At 43.1% G+C, this 15,809-nt stretch overlaps 3 protein-coding genes across 3 annotated transcripts; 1 reads left to right on the top strand and 2 right to left on the bottom strand.

The window, feature by feature from the left end:
* The first annotated feature begins 1,890 nt into the window (after window positions 1-1,890).
* On the top strand, window positions 1,891-5,558 carry EAE98_011102 (uncharacterized protein). Its single transcript, XM_038958724.1, has 2 exons — window positions 1,891-2,836; window positions 3,069-5,558. The coding sequence occupies exons 1-2, from the start codon at window positions 2,423-2,425 to the stop codon at window positions 4,662-4,664; spliced, it is 2,010 nt and encodes a 669-aa protein (XP_038804915.1). The 5' UTR covers window positions 1,891-2,422; the 3' UTR covers window positions 4,665-5,558.
* A 296-nt stretch (window positions 5,559-5,854) lies between these two features.
* Window positions 5,855-11,764, bottom strand: EAE98_011101 (uncharacterized protein). The gene is made up of 7 exons (XM_038958723.1): window positions 11,057-11,764; window positions 10,606-10,876; window positions 9,080-10,508; window positions 8,868-9,020; window positions 8,330-8,818; window positions 7,814-8,275; window positions 5,855-7,765 (listed from the first exon to the last, which is right to left on the bottom strand). Exons 1-7 carry the CDS (start codon window positions 11,361-11,363, stop codon window positions 6,635-6,637), a joined length of 4,242 nt encoding a protein of 1,413 aa, XP_038804914.1. The 5' UTR covers window positions 11,364-11,764; the 3' UTR covers window positions 5,855-6,634.
* Window positions 11,765-14,775: 3,011 nt separating this feature from the next.
* On the bottom strand, window positions 14,776-15,002 carry EAE98_011100 (uncharacterized protein; the record flags this gene model as incomplete). Its single annotated transcript, XM_038958722.1, has 2 exons — window positions 14,776-14,910; window positions 14,937-15,002. The coding sequence occupies 2 exons, from the start codon at window positions 15,000-15,002 to the stop codon at window positions 14,776-14,778; spliced, it is 201 nt and encodes a 66-aa protein (XP_038804913.1).
* Between the last annotated feature and the right edge of the window lie 807 nt (window positions 15,003-15,809).

Here is a 15,809-nt window from a genome sequence, read left to right as displayed (position 1 = left end):
TAGGACTTTCTGGCAGTGTTCTTGTTGCGTGGAATGCTCTACTGTGATTTTTCTAACAAATTCAGGTTTCTACTCCATTAAAAACATGGGGCTAAGAAGATTACTTACCAAAAAGTTGCTTGTTGAACAGAGGTTGGTAAAGAATGAAACTGTGAAGGAAATGGAACATGGACTAATAGACAAAAAGACAAGACTCAACCATGATTCGAGTCCACGATCAGCGAGACAGTCATATGAGCGTTGCGACTCATTTTGGCCGGCCTCATAGTCAAAGTCTATTTCATTTAATGACTCCAATTGTTCAGAATCTGTATTTCGGATTGTTCATGATTGAATCGACAATCCAAAGCACCGGATTTTATTCGTTCCCCTCGGTAATTAATTCGGACATAAGAACTTACTTCCTGCGTAGGTAATGCCGACAACCAAATAGAAATCCAATGTTCTCTTTCAATGCTAATCGTCCCAGCTATTCATTAGACCTTGGAGTATGAGAAGATGTCCGCTGGGCATTATGAGCCCTTCATATATATTGCCAGGGAATTGTATAAACATATCCACAAAGTTGGCATCTCTAATGATGCAGCAAAAGCAGTTTCGATATCATTGCTTTCAAGAGTCGTGATTCATCTTTTGGAAAATAACTCGAATGGCCGATGATCATGCGAAAGAAATAACCTCGTCGATGGGCCAGAAAGCAATCTGAATAGGTGACCGACCACAAGAGACTTATATCGACGGGACCATGACGCTTTGGAGACACCAGTTCATGGCAAGTCCTCCTAATTTCTTCTCAAAACGGAGTATCCTCAAGCAAAAAGAACAACACAATGAAGAACTTAAAATGCGAATTATCATACCGCTAATTGAGTCTAGCACCCAGCCATCGACTTGTAAAGCTTCAGCAGGAAGACGAGAACAAGTTGTAGCGCTGGCTAAACATGAAATTCGTCTTGGACTGATTGTGTTCATATCGCCATGTCTTATATATCACTAATTGTGTGCAAGCAAAAGGTGATGGCTGGTGAGAATATATTGAGGCTACTAATTTAAAAACAACTAGACAACATTTGACTAGATCAAAACTATCACTTTAGGTTCCAGAAACCTCATTCCCCCGGAACTACCCAGCAGTGTCATTCCCTATTCTTCACAAGAATGTTACCACTTGGAACTGAGATGTATAATGAAAAATCCTATCGCCTGCATGGGAAAGGCAGACACCGCCATGATAGCTGAGACTATACAAAAAGAAAGGCACACGAAAATAGAAATGTAATTACCTTAGAGACCACAAATCACAAGTACGGGCATGATCCGAGCAACGACATTCAATCGTGGACAGCGGGCGGGACGGGACTTGTTGACCTATTATCTGTGCCTTATCTATCAGAACAAGACTCGAATCTCTGAGTGGATGGGAATCGTGCAATCGTTGATAGAGTTAGACGCTAGTTTGCAGATTATTGAAAGTGCTGAACCCTCCTTGAGATATCAGCAAAGTGTTGCAAAGAGCTGTGCTCACACATGACTGCATGCTAAGAGATCGGTGTAGGCTTGTAAACCCAAAATTTGGTCGTGATTGATCCAAGTGATTGCAATGAACTTGGCAATGTACCGGTAGCATTCTTCTGTTAAATTACCAACCACTTTGTATTTTATAGTTCATAGTGACCCAAATGAAGTGTATATCAATTCTTCGCGAAGCGACCCAAGGGTGCACTTATCAAGCGTTGCAACGTATTGAAGAGGGCCATCGATCCAGATCCAACAATCAGCGGCCTTGGGAGCTGATCAATTCACGTATCCAATGAAGACAACAGAAAGAGTTGGGGCACCACCGAAGTACAATGCAGGATCACCCACAAGCGGAGAAAAATGGGTGGCTCTCTTGATCTCTCTTCTCTCCGGAGTCCGTAATAGCAATACTAGGAGACTAGTTTTGTCCATCCACCATCGCACACAGGTTCTGACTAAGTATTTCGTACATTAACCGTTAAGGAGGGGAAAAGCTAAATAAAGAATTGACTCGTAGCTGGCGCGCAAATTGTTGAAGAAGGAATTTTAAAGAAGAATGCGCGCGCGTTTGAGAATGAAGTGACAATGCATATAACGCTTCTCAAGCCTCTTCATTCATACACCTCTCAGTATTGCCGCAAATTATATTGTTCTTATCAATACAATTGAAGAAAAAAACAAAGTTATAAAAAGGGATCGTCGATGAATTATCATAAAATTTCATCAAAAACCACAAAAGATACGAGGCACAGCAGCTTTCTGACCCTTGCATGAAGACGTCGCTTGGGGGCTAAGCCAATACATTTTCTCGTAGGATTGCCGTAGGATCAACAACTTCACTTGGAGACTTTCATTTATTCGACTCTCTTTCCTCCGATCTTGGTCGAAATATGAGTGAACCATCATGCGTTATTCTCTCTTTCTTTCGGTGCTTCTGCCCCTCACACTCGCTCAATATCCACCCATCTCAAACCTCACTAGAATAACGTCCCCAGTCGATGGGAATATCACCATCTCTTACAAAACACCACCAACAGGCACCTGCCAAACGGTTTTCGATTCTCAAGAACAATATACAGGCTGGGTTAATATACCGGGCAGTTATGCGACGAACACATTCTTTTGGTTTATCTCTGCGAGAGATCCTACAGATCAACTTACGATATGGCTGAATGGAGGGCCAGGCTCCAGCTCGATGATTGGACTTTTCAATGAAAATGGTCCTTGTGAGGTTATTGAAGTAGCACAGGGGAAGTTTGCGACGGAAGCTAGGGATTGGGGCTGGGATAGAGCTTCTAATATGCTATATATTGATCAGGTATGCAGCATCTTGAGTTTGTTTCCCTGTCTGATGGTTCTTTCAATGCGCACTTCTCGAGATTATCTTGTACCAATCGAGATACTCGATCTCAATTGGAATACATGGACGTCTGTTACAGTTTGCTAGGCTTTACACTCTCCAGGTGTTCACGAGAGTGTTGGCCAAATACCACTGTTCTGCTCATGAACGCGCCATACCCACTTCCACAAGCTGACGTTTACATGTGTAGCCCAACCAAGTTGGATTTTCATATGATACGCCTACTAATTGCTCTCTCGACCTTCTCACGTCCGATCTATATACTCCACAGCAGACTCTCCCAAATTCGCAGCCTGCGGATACCTTTTTAAATGGAACGTTTAGCTCTCTGAACGTCAATAATACGGCCAATACTACTGAGATAGCTGGAATGGCTATATGGCACATGCTCCAAGGATTTCTTGGTGCCTTTCCACAATATACTCCAAATAATAGTTCCGCTATGAATATTCACTTGTTCGCAGAGAGTTATGGTGGAAAATATGGTCCAGCTTTCGCAACTCTTTGGGAAGAGCAGAACGAGAAGCGTGCAAACGGCACGTTATCTCAAAGCACAACCATTGACATTAAACTCAAATCACTCGGAATAGTCAATGGTTGTGTGGATGACTTAATTCAAGCCCCTTATTATCCTGATTTTGCAGTTAATAATACCTTCGGCCTTAGTGCTATCAATCCTACAAGGGCAAAATTGGCGACTGCCAACTTTTACGCTTCTGGTGGCTGCAAGGACCTAATTACACAATGTCGAGCCGCTGTGCAAAGTCAGGACCCTACAAATGAGGGCAATGTCTCAAGTGTCAACAGTGCTTGTTCCAATGCATATAAGAGTTGTTTGACGAACGTGCTGGAACCATATTATGACGCTGGAAGAAGTGTGTACGATATTTCCCATAATCTGCCTGATTCATTTCCACCCAGTACATACCTCGAGTACCTCAATACTGCTGGTTTTCAATCTGCTATCGGCTCACCAATCAATTACACCGAGACAAATCTACAAGTTGTTGCCGCTTTCACATCCACTGGCGACTACGAGCGTAAATCTTACGTACCAGAATTAGCTGCGCTCGTAAATTCTGGAATTCATGTTGGTTTGATGTATGGTGATAGGGATTATATTTGTAATTGGCTTGGTGGTGAAGCTATATCTTTAGCTGTTGCAGAACAAGTCTCTTCTGAATATGCCTCAAAGTTTCCAGCCGCTGGCTACGCTCCTATCATAACTAACACTTCTTATATTGGTGGTGTTGTAAGGCAGTTTGGCAATCTCTCCTTTAGTCGCATATACGACGCAGGTCACAGTGTCCCGGCCTACCAACCCGAGACCGCTTTCCAAGTTTTTGCCCGAATCATAATGGGCACCTCTCTCTCAACAGGAGAAACCATCAATTCATCAGTCTACAATACCACTGGTCCCCTGAATGCCACACATACCACAAGTCTCCCACCATCCCCAACAAATACATGCTACCTTCGGAATATTCCCGGAACATGTACAGAAGATGAACGGCAGATGATCATCGCTGGGAAGGGGGCAATTATCGATGGAGTACTTTACAGTGATTCCTCAGATTACAGTGCTCCTACTAGTACTATAACATCAACAGGTTCTGGAACTGCTAAGTCTGCCTCAGTGACCACCACTACAGAAATCCTTACAGGTCTTTTCACTGCGACTGCTACACCTAGTCCTAGCAAATCTTTTGCGATTCCGGTAGCAAGATTGGATTTCGGGATCTTCTCGCTATTTGGCGCAATAGGGTTCTCTTCTTTCTTCATCTGAGCATTATATACATGCATGTGAATAGATGTTTAATATTTTTGTCGTCCCTTTGAGACGAATACACTATACCATTCTTCCGGAAGACACTCGTGGCCAGAAAAACTCGGCAATACATAACAATTATACTCGACATTAGCGGCATGGAAATCAGCATGGGCAATGGGCATTCGAAATTGGCGCAAAATTGAAGGCGCAATAACCCCAATCGTGTCAGATCGACAGAGATGATCAACTTGGCCAAATCCTCGGAATGGCGTTATCATGGCGTTACAGCACTTTTACATCATCTATAGATGATATACATCTTCACTTCTTGGACCAAGGTCATTCAGTTACATGAATACAAGTTCAACTGGTCACTTCTACGTCTATCCTATTGTTCCTATTTCATCACCATACGTACTACGACTTGGGAACAGGGAAACTGATACGAAAAGAAAGAACCGAGGAAAGAACAGAACCAGTTTCTATTCTTTCAACTGCTCGATGTAGGAGACTTTTTGATCTGTTCGCTGCTCGGGAAATGTAATGTTTTACATTTTATATTATAGCATCTGCATGAGTTATCCATAATGGCTAACTAGGTAACTGAATAATTAGCTAGCTAACGCAATCTGGATGAATGGATGCTTGGATGGGACGGAATGATTTGGGATGGTCAAATGCATTATACCCTATGTATTGTATGCGTATCATATTTTCTTTTGGGAGACAGGGGAAAGGAGGATTTCACGGCGTTTTTACTTCTTCTCTTCTCTTCTCTTCTCTTTTATTTGCTGGGTTCGTCTTGGGGGTATTGGGTTTGCTGGGGGAATGAGAGGTGTGTGCATGGATATTCGAGGAGTATTCAGAAGGGTGGTAATGGTACAGTGAAGTGCGGTGAGGCGAGGCGAGGGAGGAAAGGGAGGGAAACAAGAGAGGGGGAAGGGGGAAGAGGAAAAGAAGAAATTCTTGATTAATGATGGGGATAATGTGATGTAATGGATGGATCAATGGCTAGTGGTTGGGTTGAGTTGAACACCTAACCTGCCTACCTACCTAACCTACCTATCTATCTACAAAGGAATGAAACGAAAGTAGTATGCCCACAGATAGATAAAAGTTTTAATATATATTTCAAACAAACAAACAAGCACAAAGTATGATGATGATGATGATGATGATGATGATGATGATGATGATGATGATGAGGTATGATCTGATCTTGATTGCTACCTAAAGGTTTGGCCCGTCGAATCGAGACGAGAGCCGACAAGAGAACGAAATCCCTGCGTCATCTAATTATATTTATTATCGCTGTGACATACCACGGTAGTATGTGCGTGACTATTTGTATGAATTGTACTGTATCGTATCGTATCTCTCTTCTTTTCTCCATCCACTCCTCGCCAGAATCTAAAACAGCCATCTATGCATTTTGCTCATCCCTTCATCTGGCACCTCATCTCCAGATTCTTAGAGTTCTACCCTCCAGCTCTCAACCACACCAATCCCAATCCCAATCCCAATCCCAACCTCAATAATTTTACGCACTTCATTAACAACTCCCCTAACAGACTTAAAGAAACTAAAAAGATCACAGATGATGTGAAAGATAGAACATGCTGAATTCATTTTCCACCGCTCGTAATACATCGTAAATCCATCCATCAGACCATATGAAAAAACGCCATGGTGATAGGGTATCAAGATCCGACGAAAGCGAGCAAACAAAAAGAGAATTCCAGACCATATTTTCCCCCTTGCAATGCACAAGACTATCTACCCCATCCCATACCATTTCGTTCAAACCCAGCCCAAAATTTCGCCATGTTTTATTCTGCTTGTCATGCCAATGTGTGCAAAGAAAGAAATAGGACCAGCCAAATCGTAATCATGAGTTCCCCAAAACGCCTCATAATGATTATACAACCCATTTCAAAAAAGCAATTGAGCACGTATGAGAGTCAAGGAAAACATGTTCAAATGTCTCAGACACCGAAAAGAAAAGCCAGTTGCTTCTCGTCAAGTCTCCCTACGCTCTTCATAGCACCTTCGTCAAGTGCGGACTCTACCAAGCTCTTTTTCTGTTCTTGTAACTGCATGATGCGATCTTCAACTGTTTCTTGTACTAAAATGCGATGAACCTGAACTATTTTCATCTGACCAATGCGATAAGCACGATCGACTGCTTGCATCTCGATGAATGGATTCCAGAATGGGTCGAGGATAATAACTCGAGAGGCTGCGGTCAGGTTGAGTCCTGCATTACCGGCCTTGAGAGAAATGAGCATGATATTGCAATCCGATTTGTCCTGGAATCGCTTGATTGCCTCGTCTCGACGTTTGGAATTGAGACTTCCATCGTAGCGCTCGCATTTCCAACCCTTCTCTCCGATGGGCACCTGGAGGAGATCGAGGAATGTCACAAACTGACTGAAGATGATTGTCTTTTCACCTTCGTTTTGAAATTTCTCAAGAAGTTCGACGCACTTATCGGCTTTTCCAGATGATTGCCAATTCTTTCGCAGATATCTCATGTACTTCTTATGACCCGCAATAGATCTAGATGCCTCTTTCTTCATCATGGCAATTGAAAGATGTTGCTTCTGCTTTTCAACCTCCCTCCCTTTGCCCTTGTTTTTCTTCGCCTTTGTCTTAGATTTTGACTTTGACTTAGATTTAGGAACCTTCGATGCTAAATTAATTTCATCGTCACCTTGCTCAGCCTCAGCCTCATCATCCTCGATCTCATCAGGGACTACGAAACCGTCTAAATTTCCATTCTCGTCAACATCATCAGATATGGTATCAGAGTCGGATTCGGATTCGGTGTCGCTGTTACTGTCATCACTACTTTCGACGGCATCGTCGACAATCTCTTCCTCCTTGACTTTCGGCGATGGCATGTGTGTCTTCTTGAAAGTTCTGTAGTCGATAAGATTCGCCATGTCGAGCTTTCCACGACAACTTGGACATTTGAGGGCCGTGGCACCATCATCATCGCCTCGCGCTGCCAGCTTGGCCTGTTCGGATAATGCCATCAAACAATCGTGACAATTATCGTGTCCGCAAGGGATGATGATACTGGGATTTGGAGTTGCATCGTAGCAGATGTTACACTTGGGATGTTAGTAAAGATATTTCAAACCATATACTAATCAACTTACTTCGAACCCTCCATCTGCAGCAAGTAGTCTTGAGACAACATCTGGTTCCAGGGCCAATGCGCGATCAATCATCTGTTCCTCTGTGAGCTCTGCCGAGCCCGCTGCGGCTTCTTCAAGATCAATAATCAGATGCGGATGGCAACAACATTGTCTAAGACGAAGTAGCAAGACAAGGATATTCGAGTAATTCTTCCCAACAGTTCCAGCCTTCCTGTACCTGTTGAATTGAAGTTGAGTCTTATCCTTAAGAGCTTGATAAAATTCCTGCTCATCTTTGCTAAAAACAACATGATCAATATGTTCATACTTTGGTGGTAAGTTGATAATCGGCTTTCCATCAATTTTAGATTGCTTCGTCCGACGGAGGAGAATGGCCTTCAGAACACCTTGCAGACGTTGCATGGTCTTTCTGAGAAATTCCTCTGTGTGTGATGAACCTCCTTTAGAGAGACAGCCGAAATCCTATCATTGTTAACGAAACAGTCTCTATAAATAAGGTATACTGGATATACATACCTTTGTAAAGGCAGACCAGTTGCTGTAAGGTCGAATGCGCAGAAACTTAATCAACGAATAAAGCTCGGTAATGTTGTTCATCATCGGTGTGCCGGTAAGGCAAAACCTAGTCAGCGCTCTTAGTTTACAGGCCGAAGCGGCTGATTTGGTGGCTTTGTTCTTGATGCTTTGTGCTTCGTCAAGAATCACACGATAGAATCTGCTCTTAGGGCCTAAAAGCGGGAAATCCTTGGCCATCTGTTTTGGATCAGGATCCGTGATACCGTTTTGTCTGCTCTCTTCTTCGAATTTGATAAGTCGATTATACTCCGCAGCCAAAGTCCCGTAAGTTGTGAGGACTACATCATATTGTCGGAGATCATCCCAAGTAGATCTCTTGCTGTTTCCATGAGCCATGTAGACACTGGGTTTATGCGACGGCAATGTCTTCGAAACTATTTCGCTATTCCACTGGCGAAGAAGGGCAACAGGCGCAACTATAAGCGTAGTCTAGATACTATCAGAAGACAGTAATGTCATATCGTCAAAGAAAACATACCTTGCACGTACGGTCGGTTGATGGTCGTGATAGAATGAGTGACAAAGTACTGATTGTCTTGCCTAGACCCATATCGTCGGCTAAGATACCCCCCTTGTTACTGCCCTCCTCCATTTGTTTCAACCATGTTAGAGCAATTTTTTGGTGCTCATACTGATTACAAGTTAGCAACAAATCCTCAAAAGATCTAATCGAGCCGGGCTTCAACTAACCAACGGATATCTCAATCCTTCAGGTGTTCCCTCTCGGTCTTCTAACGGAATCTCAATCTCAGCTTTAATATTCTCCAACAGGTCTTTGATCTCTTTTTCAGTTTTTCTAGGATCATTGATGACGTGTTCCATTCGTTCCGTCATCTGAGGGGTATACGCGAAGGAGGGAGATAAGAAGCCAAGGTTCGATTCAACGTCTAAAAGATTGCCCCTATTACTAAGCGCGCCTCCCAAGGAATTAAAATTAGTTGAACCCATGCCGTGTTCTGGCATAGATTCAATGTTGAAAGCCGGGTCTGGCCCATGCATACTGTTTTTGGGATGTGAAGAATGCATACCTCCAGTTATTGATCCTGGAACAGTCAGAGGCATTGTGGAATTGGAGTAACCGAATGGGTATGCACCAGAAGGATCTGTGCTATTGTAAGTCATGGCAGAAGGTGTGCCATTCATGGGAAAATCTTTATAGTCAGCGTTCAATCCATTGTAGGAACTAAATGGTTGATCCCTCTCCCACAGTGGTGAATAAATATTCTGCTCTCCTACTCGATTTTCAAGATTCATTCCATGGGCATGATTTCCTGACATCCAAGCCGAGGTATCACTGATATTTGCACTTGGATTTTCCATTACATTTGGAGAGTTTTTTGCCCAGTTAGGTAAAGCAGAAACACCCTGTAAGCTGGTGTTTGAACGGCTAATAGCAGTATCTCCCAAAGCGCGGGTTTCTGATGAATAAACTGGACCTGGCTGACCATAATAATTGGTAGTCCTCGAAGTTGTGGCTTTCTGACGACCATTATCCTTGAAAGCGGAAGGTTCGATGATTTCAAGCGATGAATCACTAGCCGCATCATCAATGTAGGTACCAGGCATCCTCGATTCTGGAAATGGCATAAGATTGGAGTTCGTAGCAGTAAAAGACAGTTCTTGGTGCATACCTGTAGTACCACGAGAGCCCCAGCCAGCGAAACCTGGAGGTGAAGGTTGAGCATAAGACGATGTTCGTGGCTCGGCATTGATTGTAGTACCACCAGAACCCCAGCCAAAAAACCCTGAAGATGAAGGTTGAACATAAGGCAATGCTCGTGGTTCGGCCTTGAGACTAGAACTTGAACCCCTTTTCCACGGAAGACTTCTACCTGAGGAACTGTTATTATGAGTGTCGAAAGTGTTTGACATCGCGGAGGACTTGGCAGCTTGGATGTCGCGAGAGGTGGAAGCTTGTGAGAGACTTCCCGAGTGACCTCCGAACAGCCTATTGAAAGCGGAAGGCTTTGAGCTAGCGATCGGCGTGTTTGAGACGGGGCTATTTGAGTTTGCAAGGCTACTAGCAAACTCTGCATCTTGCCTCTCCATTTGAAATTTTTGTTCTTCCTGCTTCTGGTGTTCGGTAAAGGTGGGATCGAACATTATTATATCATCATCCCTAAGATTTGGATAAATTAGCATATGTATTCTCTTCCGGTTTACCATTGACGAAGGAACTATGAGATCGATGATTGATGATCAAATGAGGGACAAACATAGTGAGGTCAAAGTATCCATCACCATTTGCATTATAACCATACCCTGAGCTTCCCGAAGGAGTTGTTACACCTGTCGCAAAAGGACTCGGTGTTGTTCGTCGAGATTTGATTTCTTCGAAAGGGACAACCGTATCTAAATGTTTGCTAAGAGTACGCTTTCGAGTGGGGAGGTCAGCTCGATGTGAGCCAGAACCAATCATCGAGGCTCCAGAACCAGGTGTCGAAGCTGTGGAGGATAATGATCCCATTGACTCGCCTTCTTCTTTGACTGCAGGAGAGTTAATTTTGATTGTCAAATTTGAGTTGAGATCTGGGGAGAAGAATGAACAAAATGCAGAAACTATTTCTCAACACTAGTAGAAGAAACTTTGAACGCGGATGAGGAAACGAAGTAAATCTGGGTTCCGTGGGCTCGCATCTAAAGGAGATGAATCAGGATAAGACTAACATTGATAGCCAGCATTGCTTCCTCGCCCGACCGCGCTATTCATCTTCGAACGAGCTATATCGGATGGTCGTATGTAGGAGTTATTGTGAGAAGTAGAAGAAGCTTGAGCGTGGGAGGAGGAAGCTTGAAGGGTGGAAAGTTCCTTTTTCAGAATGACAATCTCAGCCTCGATTTCTGCTCTGCGCGATGATTGATCTCCCGAGGAATCGTTCAAGGAAACTAGATAAACTTGCTGAAGGGTTATTTCATCCGTGAGAGTTGCAATGGCTGCGAGAGAATCAGCAGGCGAAGAAGATTGCTGTGCCATGGTGAATGCGGGAGCCCCTAATGTGTCGGAGAATTTGATGAAAAGTGTAATGCACTGAAAGGCTTTTCAAAACCGTTGGTAGGTATTTTATGCGATTACCCGCGAGACCATACGGTAGGTGGGAAGCCGTATAATTTTTGTAGTACAGGTTACCAATTAAAAGAACATTATGTATTTTCCAACCCCCCCCGAAAAGAACCAATATGAAGGAAAGAAAAGAAGGGGAAAATGGGGTAGAAAGATTGAAGATATTGGGATGATGTCGAGTTTTGAGATTTGAGATGAAGGAAAATTATTGAGAGAGTTGAGTCGATGACATAGAGAGTTGTGGAGTTGTAGTGGAGTTTGGGGGGATTTACTAGGGAGTTAGAGGCATCTAGCTAGTGATTAACCTTTTCTAGTACGGTCGCGTTGCTGGTTAGGGATTGGGTTGAGAGATCAACCCCACCAAACGAATGCAGGAACACTCTTATCGATTAGAGATGGAGATGGAGATGAAATGGAAATTGAAGATGAAGATGAAGTTGAAGATGAAGATGAAGATGAAGATGAAGATGTAGATAGAGTCACTTGATCTACCTACCTCTAGCTCCCTACCGAATGAGAACCTGGAAAGATGAACAGATGGAAAGAGTGTCAACATTTATCTTACCAAATTCATTCATTTCAACATTCACCCCTTTTCATTCCACATTCATCATTGATCTTGCGGGTAGGACATACTAGGTATGATACTCATAACCTGTCGTACAGCAGCCCATCTACCTCGACAAGTTGATCGCCAAAGTGAGTACCTGCTACCATCTCATGAGACTCTCGGTCCATCCGTCCAAACTTCCACATCGTACAATAGAGGGGCAGCCTTATGGGGGTTTCTCATTTCAGGTTCTACCATACTGGAGACGGGGTACTTGCAATGCGACCCCAACAACTGCGACTGTTATTAGTATATCTCCCGCTCGATACTCATCAGTCCAATCTCCAAGGAATCTAACAATGCTAATAAGCTCTTCGTTACATAAATCTGGACCTTCCTATAGTTCAAGCTTTGATTGAAATTCAATTACGATAGATCTATGGTACAAAGTCGGAAAAAGTCTGATAGCTGTACCTTCCAATGATAGATTTACCCCTCCATGCTTCTGACAAGTGGGTTCGGTATATTTTGAACGGACTTGAGTATCATAGTAACAGATACTAGGAAGTAGTTTAACTTGTCAAAACACTTATTAGTTTCTAACCTTACTTTAGCTTGGATGGATGGATTTCTTTATACAGTGACTTCTATATCTAGGAACTTTGTAGCAAGAAAGAAAAACCGTCAATAACTTTTGTCTATACTCGAGTGTCTTATGCAAACCCATTTTATCCCCTTTTATCAGAAAAAAAAAAAAAAAAACCTACATCTTGAGTTCCGTCAGATCAAAGGGTAGGTTGACATCTAGATAACTTGCAGGCTAAAGTTTCGACCATCACATAACCTTTCAATCTTGGCTTCTTTATAAGCTCTTCGATATCCTTCCTGATTGATATTTGTAATCTAAACGCTCCTTCACTCTTCTAATTCGAGAAGAAAGGGCTTCCAACATATCGAGGATTTCTTTGATCAATTTTGAACACATCTATAACACCTGAGTACAGTGGACTCCTCACCATGATCCGTCCATCTTCACTGCTGCAAGCCAAGTTGTCGCTAGGCTCCAGATATATTAACGGAGCCTCACATACCCCAATATCCGTTATTGACCTTCTGTCATACAAGTCAATCTGTTTGTAGGTATCTTGAGTACTGTGCCAGCTATTTATCACAATCTAGCTGGCGAACCTCAAACCCACCAAATTACGTTCAAGCAAAGTGCTCCTACTCGGTCGACGTAACCTCAAAGTTTATGAAGAACCTACCTAGTACTTAACCTCTGAGCTAGTACTTCTTTCGACGGTATAAAAAGTATTCAAGTCATGAGGGTAAATGTTTCATTTCGACAAAAGGAAACCCCGAAATAGAATTCAAACAATCAAGACAAATTCTTGTTCTTGACGTTCATCTGAAGAAAAGAGCGTTCATCCCTTCTCATTCTCATGGTCAGCAACCGACGAAACCAAGTATCTTTGAATTCTAGACCCCACTCGAATCCATCGACATCACATCACACTTTGGTATCACAAGAACAGAGCACGAGAGAAGAAGAGACATACGACTCAAAAGTCAATGAATGAAGCAGTCAGCCAGTGTTTCTCACTCGTCGTACCTAGGTAGGTAGATAGTAAATTCTTACCGTTGGATACAAGTTACAACCCGAATCCTCAGCGAAAAAAAGGCAACACTCCCCATCTATGACTCTGATGTTGCTGTCGGTAGAGCGAAATTACAAGTAGGCTATGGTTTGTGGCTCATATATGTAAAGAGGAGACTTTTTACCATACCTTGGCGGTATCTGTAACCAACAATTGAACCTTTGGTGCTCCACTCCAAGTCTCAAGTCAGTACAGTACTGAGTCCAACGGGTGGTCCGCTGCGGGAGTGCCCAGGTCGCCAGACCAACAAATGGTTCATGAGTCTAATAAAGAACTCAGCCTCTCTTTTCTCTCTCCACTACCAACCAAAGCATGAGCTGAAACGCCTTTGCTGAACTAGGTACTGACGAAGGAATGTTCATGCAAGAAGAAAGATGCCACTGTTCATGTAGGATTTATCCACCACCCAAAAGAGGAGATATCTTCAACCACATGTGATGTTGGCGGCAATTATGTTCACCTAATTCGGTTTTCAAGCGCAGCGCTTTTGCACCCCTCGATCCAAAATTCCACAATTTAGTTGGAACAAATGATAATCTTCTATTTCTTCTATTTTGGATCGTTTCTGGATTGGAGATTGGAAGCACGTTGTTGAAGGACGCTTTCAAGGGCGGCTCACTAGACCTTCAAGTCGACCTCCCTCTTAATAGGTAGCCAGGAAGTAGAGCCGCTGTCAGTGACCAACAGACCCATTTTGAAGCTTACACTTATTACTATAATGAATACAACTATCTCTCGATGTGACTGACTTATTAACTTCATGATCTTTTCTTTCCCTGGCTTTTCTTCTTCATACTACTCCTACTCCTACTCCTCCTCCTCCTCCCCCTCCCTCCTCCCTGCTCCCACCTCGAATGACATTGTATCAGAAAGCACCAGGAACTTTGGGCTCAAACAATCATCATCAACCCAACGATCGTACGCGCCGCTCAAGGAACAACCTTACCTCATCCATATTAGACTTTCTCATTGACCGACCTCTTTTTTTAATTCTCCATCTTGTTTTTGCATATCGTACGCTCTCACGAATCTCACGAGTTTATACGAATTTCTTTCCATTTCTTTTCGCATTTCCGTCCGCGAATCATTTACCCTAGACGTGTGGTGGTGGTGGTGTTTAACCATCCAATCCATTCCGTCTTCCATTGACTCCAAATTCCAAAGCATCAGCCATTCCTGGTGTGGATATCTGCACCATTACATCAGTCAGACGTGAATTGGACCGAGTAACACTACCGGGACCTTGATCTCTCTTCAATTGTGTGAATCTTTATTTACCCCGTCCAGTCCAAGAATTCGTTGCCGGCCAATCAAATGCGATAGGAAATCTACCCGTTTGGACATTTCATATTTCACATCTTATTGCGGGAAAAGAAGATTGGAGAAGAAGTGCAGAGGAGAGGAGAGAAAAGAGAGAAGGGTCCAAAGGATCAAAAGAGGAAAAAAGGAAGAAAAAGAAATAAGAAAAGACAAGAGGATATTTCTATAATCTTCTTCTCCATTTTTCAACCGGTGACAACAAAGTATTCACAACTTCAATACCTACTACCTAGGTTGATTGATTGATTGATTAATTACATGCGGCATCCCCCACCAACAATTTCAGCTTTCTATCGCTTCTAGATCTCACCACCATCGAGGAAAGTCAAGGAAAAGAGGAAAAGAGGAAAAGAGGAAAAGAGGAAAAGAGGAAAATCCCACTTCAAAGTCATTTTTTCCAGAAAAAATTCAACCCACCAGAGATCTCTTTCCCGCTCACCTCCCCACCTTGATTCAAGACCTGATTGACTCTTGGAGTCTTATTTATCTTATTTATCTCATTTATCTCATTGATCTCATTCATTCACCGGCAAAACATCTCCATCCAAGCTGGGCACCGGGGCAATCGACTGGGATTGGATTTACGAAACCTTACACACCACACACCCTGCGCACCTTACACACCTTGCACACCTCTTCAACTTTATTCACGAGCCAATTCCAGATACCCAAATCAGCCCAACCGACGCAAGCCCCTCCAGTAGCTCGTCATCCCATCTATCCATTTCTATTACCTTCACTCAATACCACCACCTAACACCTCCTCCACCATCATTGTCCATTATACAAAACCCGTCCATCTTCCAGCCTCGTCATTTTTCTTCTTTTGAT

The sequence above is a fragment of the Botrytis deweyae genome (genome assembly GCF_014898535.1).
Source record: "Botrytis deweyae strain B1 chromosome Unknown BDEW_044, whole genome shotgun sequence".
Lineage (NCBI taxonomy): Eukaryota > Fungi > Ascomycota > Leotiomycetes > Helotiales > Sclerotiniaceae > Botrytis > Botrytis deweyae.
This window is presented reverse-complemented; position numbering and strand designations above follow the sequence as displayed.

Bases quoted from the DNA above. Each gene is read 5' to 3' on its own strand.
- EAE98_011101 (XM_038958723.1), bottom strand. From the start codon at position 11,363: ATGGCACAGCAATCTTCTTCGCCTGCTGATTCTCTCGCAGCCATTGCA. The intron at 10,509-10,605 runs GTTTGTCCCTCA...TCCAAATCTTAG, and splicing joins GGATACTTTGACCTCACTAT to GGATGATGATATAATAATGT. The intron at 8,819-8,867 runs GTATGTTTTCTT...GATAGTATCTAG, and splicing joins CAACCGACCGTACGTGCAAG to ACTACGCTTATAGTTGCGCC.
- EAE98_011102 (XM_038958724.1), top strand. From the start codon at position 2,423: ATGCGTTATTCTCTCTTTCTTTCGGTGCTTCTGCCCCTCACACTCGCT. The intron at 2,837-3,068 runs GTATGCAGCATC...TTACATGTGTAG, and splicing joins ATATGCTATATATTGATCAG to CCCAACCAAGTTGGATTTTC.